Here is a 19,548-nt window from a genome sequence, read left to right as displayed (position 1 = left end):
CACATACCTGGCTATCCACGTGGTGCAACAGGAAATGTGATTCGTCGGACCAGACGACCTTCTTCCAATCACTTGAGGTCCAGTTTCGATGCTTGCGTGCCCATTGTAGGCACTGTCGCTGGTGAACCGCAGTTAGCATGGGCACTCGGAACGGCCTGCGGCTGTGTAGTCCCATTTTCAACAGGGTTCGACGTACTGTGTGTTGTGGTACATTACTCCCGTCATTAGCATTCCAATTACCGACTAGTTGCACCACATTCGCCCTTCTGTTGCCATGTACCATCCAGGAGAGCCTTTTCTCACCTTGAGCATTGATGAGCCATGGTCATCCAACACCTTGCTGGCGGTTTGTAGGTCCCCCCCTCCTTGACCACTTTCAGTAGGTACGAGCCACAGCTGATCATGAGCACCCCATCAGCGTGCCATATCGATATGCTCTGACCCAGTCGTCTGGCCATTACAATTTGGCCTTTGTCAAACTCGCTTAAGTCTGCTGCCTTTCCCATTTGAAGAACAAGAGTAACACTGATTAACAGAGCTCAGTATCAACTGTTTTTTATACCATGTCCCAATCCATGCATGCACTGTGGCTCACCTGCAGTTGCTTCAATTTGCATAACGACTCGCTAGTCATAATGTTTTGACTTGTCAGTGTATAGTATTATTAATAATTATATAGTTTCTTTGTAAATTAAATGCTTTTAAACTTTTTAGTTTCCAAAACATTATACATAGTGTTTTGGCTCATCAGTGTTTGTATATATATATATATATTATTTTTATTTATTTTTAATGAAAAGCAGTTATTTAGATGATTACCAAAACCAACAATAGTGTGCTATTGTTAGATTATTTACTGTATAATATGGGAGAGAATCCTATTTCATGAAAAAAAAGTGATTGATTTCTAATTAGTTGTTTAATTATATGCATTTTAAATTCTTTTATTTTTACTTTAATGTATTTTAGGTGGCTCAAATGTGTAAAAAGCATGATACCATTGGAATTGATCTTGTAGCTATGTGTGTCAATGATATTTTGACACAAGGAGCAGAACCACTCTTTTTCTTAGATTATTTTGCATCTGGCAAATTGGATGTGAATGTTGCAGAACAGGTGATATCTGGAATATCTGAAGGATGCAGGCAGGCAAGATGTGCTTTAATAGGTATTTTAAAAGAGACTTAAAAAGTTAGTTTTTGTTAGCAGCAGAAATTGCCAATTTCCAATAAAAATATTTCTGTTTTTGTCTTTAACATAGAAATTAATTTTAATAACTTTTTAGATATTAATTTTATTTTACTTTAAATTAATTTTCATGTAAAAAGGAGGGGTTTATGTTTTTTTAAATTTAATTTGTTTTGTTTATATAACTCTAGAACTAGAATTAATATTACAAAAATCAAAAAGCCGAAAAAGCCCAGGCATAGACAATTTGAATGTAGAACTATTTAAATATGGTGGCACCTTACTAAAAAACGTACTACTAAAATTATTTAACATCATATGGCATAAGTTTAAAGTTTAAAAAATACTGTTAAAAAAACAGCTCATGAAATCCTAGGCAAAAAGAAGAGCCAAGGACCAAAAAAGACCTGGATTACAGAGAAAGTAAGAGCTGCTGTAGAGGAAAAGAAACTTGCATATCAGAAATGGCTGGGTGATAGGAATGATGCATATAGGAACATTTATGTTGAAAAAAAGAAAATAGCCAATCGGTTGGTAGTAGAAGTGAAAAATGAAGAATGGGAAAGGAAATGCGCAACTATTAATAGCAAATTGGGCTTCAAGCAATCAGCAGAATCGTGGAAGTTCCTTAAAGACTTGAGAAAACAGAATAAACACAATGCTGGTTTGCAATTAATACCTTTGAAAGACTGGACGGAGTACTATGAAGAACTTATAAAAGAAGACCGGGAAGAGTTCAAGACGATGGAGGATTTTAGTGTAGCAGACTCAGGCTTAAAAGTTTCTGTTAGGGAAGTGGAACTCCTGCTAAAGGAAGGAAGGAATGGCAAATCACCTGGACCTGGAGGAGTTTACATGGAACTTCTGAAATATGGAGGAAGAGGAGTGGCTGTTCTGATACAAAAACTGTTAAATAGTATACTGAGAGGAGAAGAAATACCGAAAGAAATGATAACAGGATATATTACATCAATTTATAAGAAGGGCAATCGGAAAAGCTGTTTTACAGAGGAATATGCGTCCTGAACCCGCTGTTAAAGATCCTTGGAAAATGGATCAGGAACCATTTAGAAGTCCAAATCGAGGTATCAGAAGAACAAAGTGGTTTTTCAGCTGGGAGGTCATGTATAGATCATATCTCAACAGTATGACAGATCCTTGAAAAATGCCAATCATAAGGAAAAAAAATCTTTATGATTTTCATTGACCTTGAAAAGGCACATGACAGTGTTCCAAGAAACCTCTTATGGGAAGCACTGAAAGAGGCAAATATTGATGGACACCTGATTAACATTATTAAGGCAATTTACAGGAATAATAGATGCAGAATTAAAGTGGGATCAGCCTTGTCACCTGAATTCCACACTTCAAAAGGCTTATTACAAGGTTGTTGCATGTCACCAACACTTTTAAAAATTTATATTGACATCTGCCTAAGATCCTGGTCAAAAAAATGTAATAAAATGGGATTGCCGATTAATAAGAACACCGATATTCACAATTTACTTTTTGCAGATGATCAGGTAGTGATAGCACAAGACTTAGAAGATGCAAAGTATGCATGTCATCAATTGTTTGAGGAATATAAACAATGGGGTCTAAAAATCAATTTTAGCAAGACTGAAATGTTCAGGGCCAGGACACGTTCTAAATATTGCAGGTTTTAAAATCAAACAAGTCGATAAATTCAAATATTTGGGATCAATCTTACAAAGTGATGGATCATCCCAAGCAGAGATCAATAAGAGAATTACAGACAGCAGAAAGGCTATCAGCATGTTAAACTCTGTTCTGTGGAGCAAAAATATTCTAAATAAAACAAAGAAACTTATATTTCAAACGATTGTACAAAGTCTTCTATTGTATGGAGCGGAAACCTGGACATTGAATAGGCGAGTAGAAAACAAATTGCTCTCCACAGAATGGATTTTTGGAGACGCTCAGCAGGAACTTCTAGAAGAGACAGAAAATGGAATGAAGACATAAAGGAAAAAATGGAAGTGAAAAAGACTATTATTGACACCATCAAAGAAAAGCGTCTAACATGGTATGGACATGTAAAACGGATCAAGAAAACAGATATCCAAAGGCTATTCTGGAATGGATACCTCCTGGAAGAAGGAGAAGAGGAAGGCCTAGGAGGACATGGATGGATGGATGGAGTACGGGAGTGCATGACAGCCCGAGGCTTAACCTACCAAGACACCTTGAACCGCACTTTATGGCGGGAAAAAATTCCTAACAAGAAATAACTTATAGGCTGAGGAAACCCGTTGTAAATTGAAACACTCCTCTTGAAGAAGAATGGCATAAGTAACAGATATCCAAAGATTGGGAAACAGGAATAGTAATCAATTTACACAAAAGAGGCTCCAGAAATAACCCTAACAACTACAGAGGGATAACACTGCTATCAACTGCTTCAAAGCTATACTCTAATATACTAAAGAATAAACTTAATAAATACAGTGAACAATTCTTAGAAGAAAAACAATGTGGGTTCAGAAAAGGGAGAAGCACAATAGATGCCATTTTCTCATTACAACAAATTTTGGAAAAAAGAAGAGAATTCAATCTACCTACATTTCTGCTATTTATTGATTATGAAAAAGCATACGACAATGTAAACCGGGAAAAACTTTGGCAGATTCTACGTGAAGAAAATATCTCAACCCAACTCCGGAAAGCGATGCAAAGCCTATATAACTCAAAAGTCTGCATAAAATATTCTAATGGTCAACTATCAGACCCAATTAACTCCAGTAAAGGAATCAAACAAGGATGTGGACTGTTAAGGACTATCATCAAATTTATTTAATATCTACATCAATAAAATTATTAAAGAATGGAAACAAACAATTAACAACGGAATACAGTTGAACAACAGGAATGAAATCAAAACTATATTATATGCTGATGATCAAGTTATAATTGCAAAATCCGAAGATGAACTACAGATAGCAGCAAATGAACTGAATAAAATAGGTAAAAAGTATGAGATGAAAATCTCTACCTGAAAAACAAAATCAATAGGATTATGTGGAAAAAAACATACAAAGAGTCAAAATTGTTATTGATGACAAAATAATAGAACAAATATCTGACTTCACCTATTTGGGAAGTTTAATATCAAATGAAGGGAAAGACATCCACACTAAACTACAAAAATATAATAAATTTAATGGAACTATTAAACGCCACTTCAGAAAACAAATGACAACTGAAACAAAATTATGACTGCACAACATCACTTCAAAATCAGCCCTCTTCTACAGCTGTGAGACTTGGGTCATAAATAAGAAAGATGCACACAAACTAGAAGCAGCACAAATGAGATTTTTAAGACTATTATTAGGCTTTACAAGACTAGATCACCAAAGAAATTTAGATATCCATGAGAAATTAAAAGTAGATAACATAGCAAATGACATAAAATGGTATCAGAAAAAATGGATTAGCCACATAGAAAGAATGAACCGAGACCGGATCCCAAAATTAGCCTTTAACTACAAACCTACAGGCAAGAGAGATGTGGGTCGACCAAGACAACGATGGCGAGATCACGACCACCTCCAAGAGCTACAACAGAAGGTCTTAAAAGACATAAGCCGGACCAAGTTCATGATGATGATGATTGTTTATATATTCTAAAATTTCCTGTGTGAATCTATGCAATAGCATTTTCCCACTCTAGTGTTGAATTCCTGGAATCTTTTTCAAGGAAAGAAGATTCCACACTATATGAAAAAATAATATTGCATAACTTCACACAGGAAATTTTTACATTAACGGAAACTTTTTATAATGATGAAGAAATATATACACAAGTCACTTATGTTGCAAAATATAAACAGCTTAACCATGTAATCCCCAATTCCATACTTAGTATTAGTATCAGTAGTGGCAAATGATGCAAGGAAGTTGCAACATCAGCCAAAAAAAAAAAAAAAAAACTTCACACATCATCTGCAGCCATCTCTAGTAATTTGTATAATTCTTCTCCAAATGTATTCAAACTATCCACTTTCACAACTCCAGATGAAACTTTGTTCCAACAATCAGCCACCCTCTGGCTGAAAGCAAATTTCCACACATCTATACTGCAACCATCCTTCCTCAATTTAAATCTATGCCCCCTTATGTGTGTTGCCCAAACAAGTGTATTGACATCAACATTGCACTTACTCAAATCATTTAAAGCCTTAACACCATTCATTTAAAGCCTTAACACCCCAATCAGATCTCCTTTGTAGGTGTCTAGTTTACAGATGCTGCAATTTGCAGAGCTGAAATCTTTCTTGGTAAGAATACCCTCTTTTCCCTCACTAGTCTTGTTGCCCTTCTCTGTACAGGGCTAGCCCCAAAATTTGCAGGGCCCTGTTCAAGGATTACTTGAGGGGCCCTTTCAGGAATTACTTGCAGGCCCTGTTTGTTATTTCCTTACCTCCAGAAGTTAAAAACAATACAGATATTATTGAAAGTGAGTATAACATAAAAATTACATTTTTAAATGTCTTATATTCAATATCAAATGAAACATACACATTGAGAATGAAGTGTATGTTCTACTTCTAGTAATTTTCAAGTTGACTTGTGCAAGCACTCTTGGAGTGATTATAATGTAGGTAACTGGACATTAAGACAGCGGTAGGCTTGTTGATAGAAATGCAGAAAAGACGTAGATGATATTATTATTTAGACCACTGAGCATGGGGTCCTGTTCGACAGAACCGGTCGAACATGCTTGTAGCTGGCCCTGTGTTTGAATAGATCTACATCCTTCCTAAAATGAGGCTTCCAGACCTGTATTCAAGATGTGGCTTAACCATTTTCATTAAGATGTTAACATGAAGTTCTTGTTCATTATCCCTCCTGGTAGCATTCCTGTATGTCATTGACAAAACCCAAATGAACTGTCCTAGCAGTCCATCTGCATTGGTCAAAGAACTTCATGTCTGACTGCACAATTACCTCCAGGGCTTTTTTGTTCTCTGTTACTTCTAGTGTAGTTCCACATAGTATGCTATTCTGGGAATGCTGTTACCCATATGTACTATCCTGCATTTGTCAATTAAACTTCACTGCTTGGCCCATCTGATTAATTTTTTTAGATCTTGTTTCACTAGTATACCCTGATTATTGTTTAACAGTCTGTCAACTTTTGTATTGTCTGCAAACCTATACATTTGTCAATATTATTAATTAAATATAGAAAACAGCAATGGGCCCAGCACATGAACCCTGAGGGAGTCCACTGATAACATTAGTCCAAGAACAGCAGTGCCCTTTGATAACCACTCTCTGTTCTTCTCCCATTCAACTTACTTTATTCATAACAGTAACCTATCCCTTATGCCACACTGCTCCAGTGCATACAGCATTCTTTCATGCAGAACAGTATCAAAAGCTTTTCTGATATCAAAGTATGTGATGTCAAAATTATTTTTTAATTCCAGTTCCTTTGTTACTGTATCATAGCCAATCAGATATGTAAAACAGGATTGTCCCTTAACAAATCCATGCTGTGATTGCTGTGGTATAACTAAATTTCTGTCTAGATGGTCCTGCATTACTTCTTTAACCAGTTACTCCATTATATTTTCTGGAACAGAAGTCAAAGCTTACAACTCTGTAATTACTCACTTTAAAATTTTGATCCCCCTTTGATCCCCCCTTTCTGAACTGGAGAGATATTGCATGTCTCCAACCATAAGGATAGAGATATTGAGACCATATCTCAATATCTCTATCCTTATTGAGACCAACCATAAGAGATATTGCATGTCTCCATCCTTAATCTAAGGAGGCTCTCATAATTATGAATAAAGATTTGCTTATGTCTTTTTCTGCCTCTCTTAATATAATTGGACAGATCCCAACTGCACCAGTTGCCTTATTTACTTTGTTTCAACAGTTGCCCTTCCAGTTTCCTCTCAGTTTTTACAAAGTCATTTAGCTTTCTATAAGAATTTGATATACTTCTGGCATCTCCATCCCAAAAATATTCTTTATGTGTGAGTGTAGGTGAAAATATCTATTCAGCTTGTTAGCAACCTGAACCAGATGATTGACAGTTATATCATTCATATCTAGTGAACCAATATGATTCATCCCTTTCCTTCCAATGTTAACATAAGTAAAGATTCTTTGTTTAAGTAGTCTAATTTTGCAGTAGTAATAGTTTTTATTTTCATTGTCATTGAATCTGCATTGATTATTGCTGCTATTCTTGTTCATTATTCTTAAACTCTATAATTTAACTATCATTGCTATTTCAGTACCATTATTTGTATAATGATCATCAAACATTATGTTGTAATCAGAAAGAATAAAATACATACATTTGCAGTCCCTGCATATATTCACTCATGATATACATGATACATCACAAGGTTGCAAGGCGCCTCCGTAGCCAGGTGTGAAGGAGCAGCAGTGTGTAGCACACGCTTCTTGATTAGACCGGGGTTCGAGCCCGTCACCAACAAATACGGATGATGCGGAAAGGTCAGGGAATGACCACCGCATATCCCAGAGTAATATGGCCTAAGCTGCTAATGCTCCTAAAAACCAAACAAACAAACAACAACAAGGTTGCAATTGTTAATGTTGTTATTGTTTCCACATAGCACACCCTAAATTCAACCTTTGCAGCCGTATATGTGATATGCACTCTGTCTCTTCCTCTTTTTTTTTAATTGAAAATCTTTTTGTTGGCTTCAAAATAGTGAAAGATTACAGTAGATGTTAACATAAAGTATTGTGGGTTATTTATCTATATAATTGAAAGTATTATCAAATTTTCAATATATGTTCTTTAGGAGTTTTAGTTCTTTAGGTCCAGTTCTAATTCTATATCCCCCCATTCCTAAATTTAAATAAAAATTTCTGTTAATTTGGGAATAGCTGTTTCACTTCAAAATTTCTGGACATATTTAAAAAAATTCTAGTACAAGTTAAATGTTAATATTTTTTATTTTTATTTATTTATTATATCTTTTTTAAATTTCAGGTATTTCATTGCATGAAGTTTTTTTTAAAAAATATATATAAGTACATGTAATTTATTCAGGCATCCTCTTGTTTCTCATCATGGTCAATACTTCTTGAGTTTAGAATGAATTTTTATGGGTACAGACAGAGTTTTTTAAATTTTTTTGGGTATTAATTTTGTATATGTTAAATTATCTATGTTTATGGTCTTTTTTTCATTTCTGTTATTAATTTAATTATAATAAGTTTTTTTAAATTTATTTTTGTATTTTACTTTTGGTATATATTTAGTTCCTCACTTCATGGTGTTTTTAAATAATGTCTTAAAATAAAGTATAATCTGAGTTAAAGTTCTATTGATGCAAAAAGGATACATTTAATTAGATAAAATGAGACTACTGAGAAAAGTCTGTTTCCCATTGTAATCCTTCAGTATATATGAAATAGATATTGCTAATATGGTTGTTTGTAATTTTTGTCAGGTATTAAGGTGGAGGGATAATGCATCTGGTGTTTGAATGGTAAAGTTAGATTAGAGGAAATTACAAGTTTAGGACAAAATCTCCAATCAAAACATTTTTAGAGCATGTTAGGAGCTATAACATTGCTTTCCAAATGAATTATTATTTGGAGAAAATGAAATCAGAGAAGTCAGTTTTATACCAATACCAGAAGAGTCCAAATATGTGTTGCAGCAGCCTCCTGAGAAGGTTAGAGTAGAAATTTTGGGTGTTATTATAAGTCTTTAATTTGTATCCACTTCTTAATCCACTTTCTGCCTGTCTCTTCTTTTATCCATTTCAAATCTTCAAGAGGCAGTGTAATTAAACAATACTGGATGACTCTGCTGGTAGTTAAAATAAGTGTTAAAACTATTATTTATAATAGTTTTATGCTGTATAAAATAGTTTATTAAGTATAAAATAGTTTTATACTTAAAATGGAAGTTCAGTTTGTTTACTTAAAGTATCTGGCCATATTTTGATAAACGGTACTACCTTTTCATAGAAATTAATTTGCCAATCAGGAACAATCAGTTTTCACTTTTTTGTGTCATTATACATTAAATTAAAGAATGGTAGCAGCATGTATTCCTTGTATCAACAATGTTGAAACAATCTGTACAGACAAATACTGTATATATATTCTTCAATATCTTGATAGGTGGAAGACATTTTAGCAGCTTACTGATTTGTAAGCCCTTAGCTCTTTTGCTGCAGTTGAGTATGTTATTTCTACTACATTCCATTTTTTATACACTAATGAGTAATCTGTATGGATTTTTTAGAGCCTTCATTGAATTAAATTTGACAGAGTGATTATTTTTCTGTTAAAAATGAATTATTGCAGAATTACTGTTTTTAATTCATAGCAGTTGTTAGTTTCTGTATGGCAAAACACCAAAAAAATTTCCCTTCAGACTCATAACTTTCACAAACGTTGGTTTTATTGAGTCATCATCATCAGCCATTTTCAATCCACTGCAGGATGAAGGCCTCTCCAGCAACTCCAGCAAAAAACTAAATGAATATTTTGCATCGACATTCACACATGAGGAGTTATTCAGCAAGGGGAATGCCAGAGGTGTATTCAACTCTAGCAGTAAGCTACAGAATCTTGAAATAACTGGGAGTAAAGTGGAGGAGAAACTGTTGAAGATAAACACAAGAAAGGCACCCGGGGTGGATGGGATCTATCCAGTTATATTAAAGGAGGCAGCAAAGGAAGTAAGCAAACCCTTAGCCATAATTATGAGAGCTTCCTTGGACTCAGGGGAGGTACCTATAGACTGGAAATGTGCAAATGTGACCCCAATATACAAAGGAGGATCAAAGGCTGACACAAGTAATTATAGACCTGTGAGCTTAACTTCTGTTCCAGGAAAATTAATGGAGGCACTGGTTAAAGAAGCACTGCAGGATCATTTAGACAAGACTTCAGTTATAGCTCAGACACAGCATGGTTTTGTTAAGGGGAAGTCTTGCCTGACCAACTTGATTGGATATTATGATGCAGTCACAAAAGAACTGGATGCAGGGAATAACTTTGATATTATATACTTGGATCTTAGAAAGGCTTTTGATACTGTTGCACATGGAAGACTGCTACACAAATTGGAGCAGTGTGACATTGGAGGCAAATTGCTGCTATGGATAAAGGGGTGGTTGAGGGGGAGAAGACAGAGAGTGGTAATCAATGGACACTGCTCATCGTGGACTAATGTTATTAGTGGAGTCCCTCAGGGCTCAGTGTTGGGTCCATTATTGTTTTCTGTATTTATAAATGATATTGATGATGGTATATCAAGCTTAATGTCCAAGTTTGCAGATGATACAAAGGTTGGCAGGGTTGTCAAGGACACTACTGACACTATGCTGCTGCAACAGGATCTGGAAAGGTTGAGCAGATGGGCTGAGAGGTGGCAAATGAAGTTTAACATTGACAAATGTAAAGTACTACACATGGGAAACAGCAACCCCAGAGCAACGTATCAACTCTGTGGTACTACACTGACAGTGGTAGAGAATGAAAGGGACTTGGGGGTGATTGTGCAGGCAGATATGAAGTTCTCTGAGCAGTGCAGATGGGCTGCAAGAGTAGCTCATGGAGTATTGTCAATGATATGCAGGAATTTTTCCAGCAGGGATAAGGAGGTGATTATTCCATTGTATAAGGCAATGGTCAGGCCACACCTAGAGTACTGTATACAGGTCTGGAGGCCTCATTTCAAGAAGGATGTAGAGCTGCTGGAACAAGTACAGAGAAGGGCAACAAGATTAGTGAATGGAACAAAGGGGTGCTCTTACGAAGAAAGGCTTAAGTTTTGCAAATTACAGTGTCTGGAGACTAGGCACCAGCGAGGTGATCTGATAGAGGTGTATAAAGCCTTGAATGGTTTAAGCATGCTCAATGCTGATGGGATTCTTCCTCTAGCTCAGAAAAATCACCTGAGAGGGCATAAATTCAAATTGAGGAAAGACAGATGTAGGATAGACGTGAGGAAATTTGCCTTTAGCCAGCATGTGGTTGGTTGGTGGAACAGCCTTCCATCCCTTGTGGTGGAGGTTGATAGCCTAAATAAGTTTAAGGCTCAGCTGGACAGGTATTTGGAACGAACAGAGGGGTGAAGTGGAAGTGGGTTTTTTTTTTTTTTTTTTTTTTTGGCTGATGCTGCATAAGCTTGCTTTCTTGCATCAAATGCCTCTACTAATGCTAATGCTAATGCTAACTTTCCAGTTCCTTCTGTTTTGTGCAATGGCCATCTATTTGCTACCCACAAACTCATGAATTTCATCTGTCCATCTCTGTCTTTGTCTTCCAGGTTTTCTTCTAGCTCCTCTTGGGTACCATTCAGTTATTTTCTTAGTCCATCTGTCATCTTGTCTTCACACTATGTGTCCTGCCCAAGACCATTTTAGTTTAATTTTGATAAGAATGTCCTTTACTTGAGTTTGCTGCCTTATCCATGTGTTTCTCTTCTTATCTAACAGTCTGATTTCCAATGTAATTCATTCCATTCTTCACTGTGTAGTTTTCAGCTTCTCTTCCATTTTTTTGGTGAGTGCCCAAGTTTCACTTCTATAAGTCATAGTGGGGAGTATACATTGGTTCATTATTTTACGTTTCAGACACTACTTCTATAAGTCATAGTGGGGAGTATACATTGGTTCATTATTTTACGTTTCAGACAAATTGGGATATTGCTCCCCAGTATGTGATTATATTTCCTGAATGCTATCCATCCGAAATTTATTCTTCTCTTGACTTCCAGCCATTTATCATTATTACAACTAATGGCTTGTCCCAGATAAGTATATGGCTCCACCTTTTCAATTACTGCTCCTTCAATCATTATATCCCTTTCTGTGGCATACTTGTTCATCATTACTTTTGTTTTAGCCATATTCATCTTTAGTCCAAAATTCTTACTAACTCTACATAACTGATTAAGATTTTCCTTATTAAGAGTAGGGAATAGTAACTGTCAGTGGTCTTCTAACTCAAATTACAATTGATCCCAGATTCCATCTAAACTAAATAAGCTTTATTTAATGAAATTTCCAAAGTCAAATGGAACCTTAATGAATAACTTTGATATTAATATTTGGCTGAATCAAAAACTCTGTATTTATAACCCTTTTTATGTGATATTCATGGTGTGTTTTCACTAATTAGTACAATTAAAAGTGAATCCCATATTTGAATATTTTTATTTGAATGCAGAAAGGAGTGCAGTTACTCAAAAAAAGTATGTTTATTTTTGATACAGTGATTGTAAATTGAAATAAAAATTTTCTTTGTTTCCATATTGCACAGTAGCACTTGCTTAACACAGAGATGTTGGACGAGTCTAGTCATCTAGCATATCTGTTTATCTTAAAATCTATTAGTTTATCATGTTCCAAGATACTTATTGTAGAAAGTTAATGGTAATAATAGTTATTTTTTTATTTTTTAAAGAATTATAAAAAGTATTTCTTTAATTAGGTGGTGAAACTGCAGAAATGCCAGGAATGTATGCTCTGGGGGACTATGACTTAGCTGGGTTTGCTGTAGGTGCAGTTGAAAGAGATAAAATTCTGCCTCACCTTGAGAATATCAAAGAAGGAGATGTTATCATTGGCCTACCGTCTTCTGGTGTTCACAGCAATGGGTATAGTTTAGTGAGAAAACTAATGGAAGTTAAAGAAATAAAGCATACCTCTCCATTTCCCTATGATAGTAGCCAAACAGTTGGTAAGAACTGTAGATTATGGATATTTTAAAAAGGAATTGCTGCATACTATATATGTTATAAAATCTCTGGTTATTGTTATTTTATAGTGCATTAAATAGATTTCCTTCCTGTTTTGAAGTTGAATACTGAATATTTACTTTTCTTAATGACTCATTTTGCAAATCTTATTTCCTTTATATGTGAATCTCTTCCCCCCCCCTGCATTCTTTTGCATCTTGTGCTTCTATTTTTATTGCCCCCTCAAGTGAATGAAGAATGACAAATAAGATATTAGATGAGGTAATTCTCTTACTCAGAACAAAAAATTTAAGGTAATGCCATGCTCAAAATTTCTCTGCCTGGGTATAATGTTAGTACTGTAGTAGTAATACTACTACTACTAGTAGTATTAGGAGATATAACAGAAGTATTCATATGTTTCCTGGAATCAGTGGCATTATTAATATTATCATTTAGCTAGACTAGCTGGAAATTCTCCGAATACTTTTATTAATCTATGAAAAGCCTAAAGCTTCTCTTGAGTATATAGCTAATCTTGACAGAGTGATATCAAAGCAACACATGGCAGATTGTGTGAGGAAAGCAGCCAAGGAGCTGAAACTTATTTCAGAAGTACAGATTTTTTATTTGCCTCTAGCTTAGGAATAATTTTATCAGCAGGCTTGAAGCTTTTTATTTAATATTTCATTTTCTCTTTTATATTTTCTTTGCATTATTTCAAAATTTATAAAGTCTGTATTCATTTTTATCCACTCTACAGGTGAAGTACTTCTTTCACCTACTAAAATATATGTACAAGCTCTTTTGCCTGCTATTCACAAGGGTTACATCAAGGCAGCAGCACATATTACTGGTGGAGGACTTTCAGAAAATATACCCAGAATTTTACCTTCTTCATGCAGTGTAGAATTGGATGGAAGCAAATGGGAAATGCCATCAGTGTTTTCATGGATTTGTAGCGAAGGTGAGAATGCTTAAATTGTTAAGGGCATAGGCTTGCATCATTTTTGAGCCATTTCTGTTGTTAATCTATTTAATATATTCTATATATAGCACATACTGTATATTCATATATTATGTATATGAATATGTAGTACACACACACACACACACACACACATTTTTTTTTTACATTTCAAATGCATTTTAATTATATTTTTAAACATACCAGGTAGAGTTTCAGAAGAAGAAATGCTTCGTACATTTAACTGTGGCTTAGGAATGGTGCTTATTGTTGGCTTAGATAAGTGTCAACCAACACTTGAAGTCTTGAAAACAGCTGGTGAAGAACCATTAATTGTTGGAAATGTCATACCTTCCTCAGAAGGTGAGTATAATTTTTTTTATATTACACATTTGAAGGAACTGCTATTTGTAACTTAAAAATCAGTTTAAAGAAAGACAGTTTCATCCATATACTGTGTATCTCAAATGTTCATCCATCTCTGTTATCACGGTTTACCAAGGAAAAAAGTTTCTTTTTTTTTGAATCATTACATTATTCAAAATATTTTGAATCTGTTATACATTATTTAAGCTGTTCTTGAATATATTAGCATTAATAGTGGCATATGATGCAAGAAAGCAAGCTTGGCTGATGCTATATAGCATCAGCCAAAAAAAAAAAAAAAAAAAAACGATTCACCTATCCAGTTTTTCCAGTTCTTCCTTAAATAAATTTAAGGAGGAACTGGACAAACTTTTAGAGAACTTGTATCACTCATCTTGATTATACTCCAAATTCCCTTGACCTCAGTACAATTGAATGCTTATGGGATGTTTCGGAATGGGAAGTGTGGCATATGGACACACAACCATCGTCTATTCTGACATTGTGGAAAGCCTTGCAGGCAGCATGACTGCAGATCCCTACAGACATCTAGTGGAGTCAATGCCCAGGCAAATAGCAGCTGTTATCTGTGCAAATGGTGGCTCAACACAGTAGGTAGGTGGTCATAATTCAGTGATCACATGATGCATATATACTCTTTTTTATATAAGGGAGATGAATTGTCATAATTCTGCAAGTGAAAAAATCACAATAAAACAACCTTATGACTTTCATTCATGCTTGAAGTAAGACATACAAAATTGTCAAAGCCGTGGAATGGCTGGGAATTTAGATTTAGAATTTCTGTAGACAACTGTATCTATATCTATATAATAATGATTGTCTTCTGCGTGAGAGCAGTTCCTTAAACCTGAGAATATTATACAGGCTGCTGTAGTGGTCATTCCATCGTTTTTTGTGCGTAAAGAGACACCACGTCAAATGAGGCCATGATTTGATCATCCGAGATGGATAGGGCATGGATCCGATCTATAAATTCACCACTGTTGGAAACAGTGTTGGCGGTCTTGCCCACTAGGGGAGAGAGTAGGCCCAAGATGAACTTAGACAACTCATAACTCTGGCTGCCAGATTCCACAATTTTACGGACTACCAAAAGTCCACAAAGAAGGAATACCATTAAGACCCATCGTCTCCTGTTGTGGTTCACCGAGTTGTGAGTTGTCTAAGTTTGTCTCATTGAGCCTACTCTCGGGTGAATTTATAGATTGGATCCATGCCCTATCCATCTCGGATGATCAAATCATGGCCTCGTTTGACGTGGTGTCTCTTTTTACTTCCATCCCTTTCGAACTAGCCATCATGTGTGCCAAGGAACTTTTAGATAGCGACCAGACCCTGAACAACAGGACCTCACTAACTTCAGAGGACATTTCCACCAACCTTAGACTGTGCTTGACTGGTGTGGCCATCATGTTCTGTGACTCCATTTACCAGCAGATACATGGGATGGCCATGGGTTCCCCAGCTAGTTCAGTCACAGCAAACATTGCAATGGAAGAGAATTGGAGGGTCGCGCATTTATGGGTCTACCAGAGCCCATTACCTTTTGGTGTCGCTATGCGGATATGTTTGTGGTTATTCCCTGGGGATTTGGGCAACCGACTCGTGGACCACCTTAACTCTCTGTCATCTTTTGTAAAATTCACTATTGAACTGGAGTCAGACAATACCCTTCCATACTTGTATACCCTTGTCCAACATGAGGGTACGCATTTGAGGACAACAGTCTATCGCAAGGCAATGTGTGCTGGCCAATTTACCAACTACCGGTCAGCACACATGTGCAGCCATCTTCTCGGCACTGCGCAAGCCCTGTTAACCCACACCTGGACCTACTCTAGTTCTGCGGATGAGAGGTACACTGAGATTACTAGAGTCAAGACCTTGCGAGGTGTGGCTACCCCACCAATATCCTAGATAGGTGCAACCTACAAGCCTGTGACCATGTAGCGACCCACAGGACCATTCATGGTAATGACTCCACCACGACCACCTTTATCCTATACTACCCGAACCTATCACAGCAGGTTTCTAAGGTCTCAAAATCTCATGGGATAAAGTGCTTACAACTTCCAGGCAGGAAGTTGCGATCCCTCGTCTCCAAAGTAAAAACACTCAGTTCCCACCTTGCTGCAGAGTGGACTAGTCTACCACATTTCTTGCCATGACTGCACTAGTTGCTACATCGGGGAAACTGGCAGAAGACTCAGCAAACATGTTTCTGAACACAAAATAGCCATTCGTTTAGCAGATGTAGAACACTCGGCCATTGCTGAGCACTTCTGGTTGACCCAGCATGACATTGACCCCACACCGCAATGTCACGGTTATCGATCGGTCCCGCCATTATCAGTACTGCACCTGGTTGGAGTCACCGCACATCTCGTGCTCTAATACTTCCTTTAACAGAAGCAGAGGATGTTGTGTCCATCCTATTACTGAAGCAACCATCCTTATGGCTGACAAACGTTGGCATTCACAATGTTCCCATACATCACAGCCACAAGCTTTGCCTTCTAGTATCTAATTATTGCAGCACGCAGTTCGCCATACATGACTGCCATCGCACGCACATAGGTTCTGTATTTCTAGACTTTTAGATTAACTGTTAAACACCGATGAAGGGCAACATACTGTCCGAAAGCTCTTGTAATGCTGTTTACTGTACGTATTTTAACATTAAACATGTTCTAACTGCAACTTGTTATTTTTTTTTATTTTCCATTCCTCTCTGCGTCGCATAGTAAAATGTATCCTCTCTGCGTCGCATAGTAAAATGTATCCTCTCTGTGTCGCATAGTAAAAATATAAGAATAATGAATCCAGAGTGCGTAGGCTTTTTCACTTACACTAAAATTTATTTAACATGAATTAAAATTCACTTAACATGGTCATTTTTCAGATAGTTGCTCAATAATTGCTAAGAAATTATTCAAATGATACAAGCAAACTTTGCAAAGTTGCAGTGATGGCAACAGAATGAACGAGCACATTTGCCTTCTGGAAGTGTCAATCTGCCACTGTTTCAGTGAGTTGCCTGCCCACCTGTACCACGTGTTAATTCTCTACTGTGTTGTTTTTGCAAGCATTTTTATATTGAAAATTAATTCCTTTATAGTTATATTGGCAGTAAAAACGGTTATTTTAAAAACATTTAGTAAAGATTTTGAAAGCCCATTGGATGAATTACAGTACAGGTAACCCTCGTATAACACAGTTGTTTGGTTCCTACAAAATCTTGTGCAAAATGAAACCGTGTTATACAGGACTAAGAACCAGTACAGAAAGGAGGGTTACGTTCCAAAAGCTAACAAAAATACGCCATTTTTTTTTAATAATTATTGGAAACTTAATTTTTATAGTATTAATAACTTAATATTTTAACTATTAATTTTATAATAGTAGTAACTTAAATAGTAATAACTGAACAAACGTCTTACCTTACAAACTGTGATACTTATATGTGAGATATTGTACGTTCATATAATTTTATTCCTCTTCGTCACTGTTAAGCACAATCTCTTCTGCAGCATCTAGATTTCATGTACCTTCTGCTCTCTTTAAAAGTCACGAACTGCACTCTTCGAAGTCACAATTTTTTATGGTCTCAAACAAGCACAAGTTCAATAGTGCAGATCCTAACCCAGGGATCTCCCAACAAAATACAGCGGACCCTCGCTTTAAATGATACGTGAAAATCAGAAGAATATTTTCCAGTTAGCAAAATAAAAATAAATTTACGCTTACATACATAGCTTAATCATGTATATACTAATATGTACATACTAATTGATACTAATACTAATAAATACTAATTAGTACATACTAATAAATATGTATATACTAATTGTACATACTAATTGATAATTCTGTTCACTTACTTTTTTTTTTGTTGTAAACTTTAAAACAGTAAAAATGATAAGCAATTAATAACAAAGAACATGGCACGCACAAGTAATCAGTAATCAGTTTCTGAAAATTTATTTATGTGTTTTATATGATTGAATATTTCATGGAAGTGGAAACACATTTCACCATAATAACATGAAAACCCACAGAATTCCAGCAATCGGTATTATAGCGAATGCAAGAAGATCGAGTTTACTACCAGTTTATAATTGATTACACTAACAGAAAAGCCCAATAAACCACAAACAAACTGTAAATTGTTTTTATTGTTTTGTGGTAGTGACCTCCAGAAATGTGCTTTAGAAAAATATCATGAAGGCAATAACAACTAGCGAGTCAACAGCGGTGATTCACAAAAAGGAATGGAAACGTTGAAAATTACATCTAACATAATAGCAGGGTTTCCCCAGCACAAAAGCTGAAAAATATCACGTTACGCGAGATTTCCAGCAATTCTCAAACCGTGTTAGAGCGAAACCTTGTGGTAGAAGTACCGTGTTGTGCGAGGATGGCCGCAATTTATCAATCATGTTAGAGCGAAACCGTGCTGTAGAAGTTCCATGTATATGGGGATTGCATGTATTTTACATTGGTTATTATATTAAATTAACATGTTTTCACGTAATATGGCATTTTCACAGGATACATTATCCATATAAAGCGGGAGTTGCCTATATTGATATGTATGTCTATGTATAGTTGTTACATACATATGAGATGCGATCAAAAACTTCAGAGACTAAACTACTATTTGGGAAATGATGAAGCTTACTGACTATTTGGATGGATCTCCTTTGAAATAGCGTCTTTGAAGTTGTATACATTAATTCCAATGCTTCTTCAACTTCTGGAATTATTCCTGATAAGTTTCTTTTGGAATTGCTAATAGTTTCTCTGTCACATTCTGAATAATTTCTTCATTGTTACAAATCCGATTTTCAAGAGAAAAATAAAAATAAAAAACTATATATATATATATATATATATATATATATACACACACACACACACACACCGATTTGCCAAAACATTATGACCAGCAAGTCATTATGCAAATTGAAGCAACTGCAGGTGAACTACGGCGCATGCATGGGTCGGGACATGGTATAAAAAACACCTGATACTGGGCTCAGTTAATCAGTGTTGCTCTTGTTCTTCAGATGGGAAAGTCAGTGGACTTTCCACTGACAAAGGAGTTTGACAAAGGTCAAATTGTAATGGCCAGACGACTGGGTCAGAGCATATCTGAAACGGTATGGCTGGTGGGGTGCTCACAGTCAGCTGTGGTTAGTATCTACTGAAAGTGGTCCGAGGAGGGGGAACCCACAAACTACCGGCGAGGTGTTGGATGACCATGGCTCATCGATGC

General features: G+C 35.9%; 1 protein-coding gene across 1 annotated transcript in view; it reads left to right on the top strand.

Annotated features, from left to right (window-relative positions):
• Positions 1–19,548, top strand: part of Gart (trifunctional purine biosynthetic protein adenosine-3 Gart) — a 106,721-nt gene that overhangs the window by 73,444 nt on the left and 13,729 nt on the right. Inside the window, exons 13-16 of the mRNA XM_090387599.1 lie at positions 970–1,168; positions 12,667–12,915; positions 13,677–13,880; positions 14,088–14,243. Coding sequence (XP_090243725.1) covers positions 970–1,168; positions 12,667–12,915; positions 13,677–13,880; positions 14,088–14,243 — 808 coding nt within the window. The remainder of the gene's footprint in view (positions 1–969; positions 1,169–12,666; positions 12,916–13,676; positions 13,881–14,087; positions 14,244–19,548) is intronic.

Source organism: Mastigoproctus giganteus, chromosome 13 (assembly GCF_048544385.1).
Source record: "Mastigoproctus giganteus isolate SK-2022 chromosome 13, ASM4854438v1, whole genome shotgun sequence".
NCBI classification, from domain to species: Eukaryota; Metazoa; Arthropoda; class Arachnida; order Uropygi; family Thelyphonidae; genus Mastigoproctus; species Mastigoproctus giganteus.
This window is presented reverse-complemented; position numbering and strand designations above follow the sequence as displayed.